The sequence below is a fragment of the Cynoglossus semilaevis genome, chromosome 16 (genome assembly GCF_000523025.1).
Source record: "Cynoglossus semilaevis isolate Cse_v1.0 chromosome 16, Cse_v1.0, whole genome shotgun sequence".
NCBI classification, from domain to species: Eukaryota; Metazoa; Chordata; class Actinopteri; order Pleuronectiformes; family Cynoglossidae; genus Cynoglossus; species Cynoglossus semilaevis.
Window position 1 is genome coordinate 1,486,131 of NC_024322.1, and position 555 is coordinate 1,486,685.

A 555-nucleotide genomic window follows, 5' to 3' on the forward strand; every position below is an offset into this window, starting at 1 on the left:
GCAGCCCGCGGCATGCTGAAGGAGAACTGAAGGTATCGGATTGATACAGTATCAGTATCTGCCGATATTGATACAAGTTCCGGTATCAGTAAAAGTCTCAGACATGAGACAAGTTTTATTGAGCCGTCCCTACTTCAGCGTTTGAGACTTTGGTCAGTTTAACCTCGGTGATTCGTTCATACAGACCGCAGGAAGCAGCAGCAGCAGAGAAACAACAACATGTCGTGTACGAGACCGCTGAATCGGTTTGACCAAAGTTAGAACATTGTGTGATCTCTTCACGAACGTCTCTCCAGCTAGTTGTAAAGCCTGTTGGAGCCTTTTTCCCACCCACTTTAGATTAAATTTATCCCGTCCTTGTCCTGTGGACAGTTTAAAATAGACTTTACTGTCCACTTGTGGAGCCACATGATGGGGAGAGTTGGTTCGTGACCATTCGTCTGGTTCACGTTTGTGTGTTTTCTACCCCGTGTGTGTGGTGTTATTTGGGCGTGTTTATGTCCCTGTGTAGCGCAGTAGTGGGACTGGTGAAGTGTTCAAGGTGTAGCCCCCCCC

At 47.4% G+C, this 555-nt stretch overlaps 1 protein-coding gene across 1 annotated transcript in view; it reads left to right on the forward strand.

Annotated features, from left to right (window-relative positions):
* Positions 1-411: 411 nt before the first annotated feature.
* The window catches only part of vwa8 (von Willebrand factor A domain containing 8), a 29,991-nt gene continuing 29,847 nt past the window's right edge, over positions 412-555 (forward strand). The window contains exon 1 of the mRNA XM_017039635.2: positions 412-420. Coding sequence (XP_016895124.1) covers positions 412-420 — 9 coding nt within the window. The remainder of the gene's footprint in view (positions 421-555) is intronic.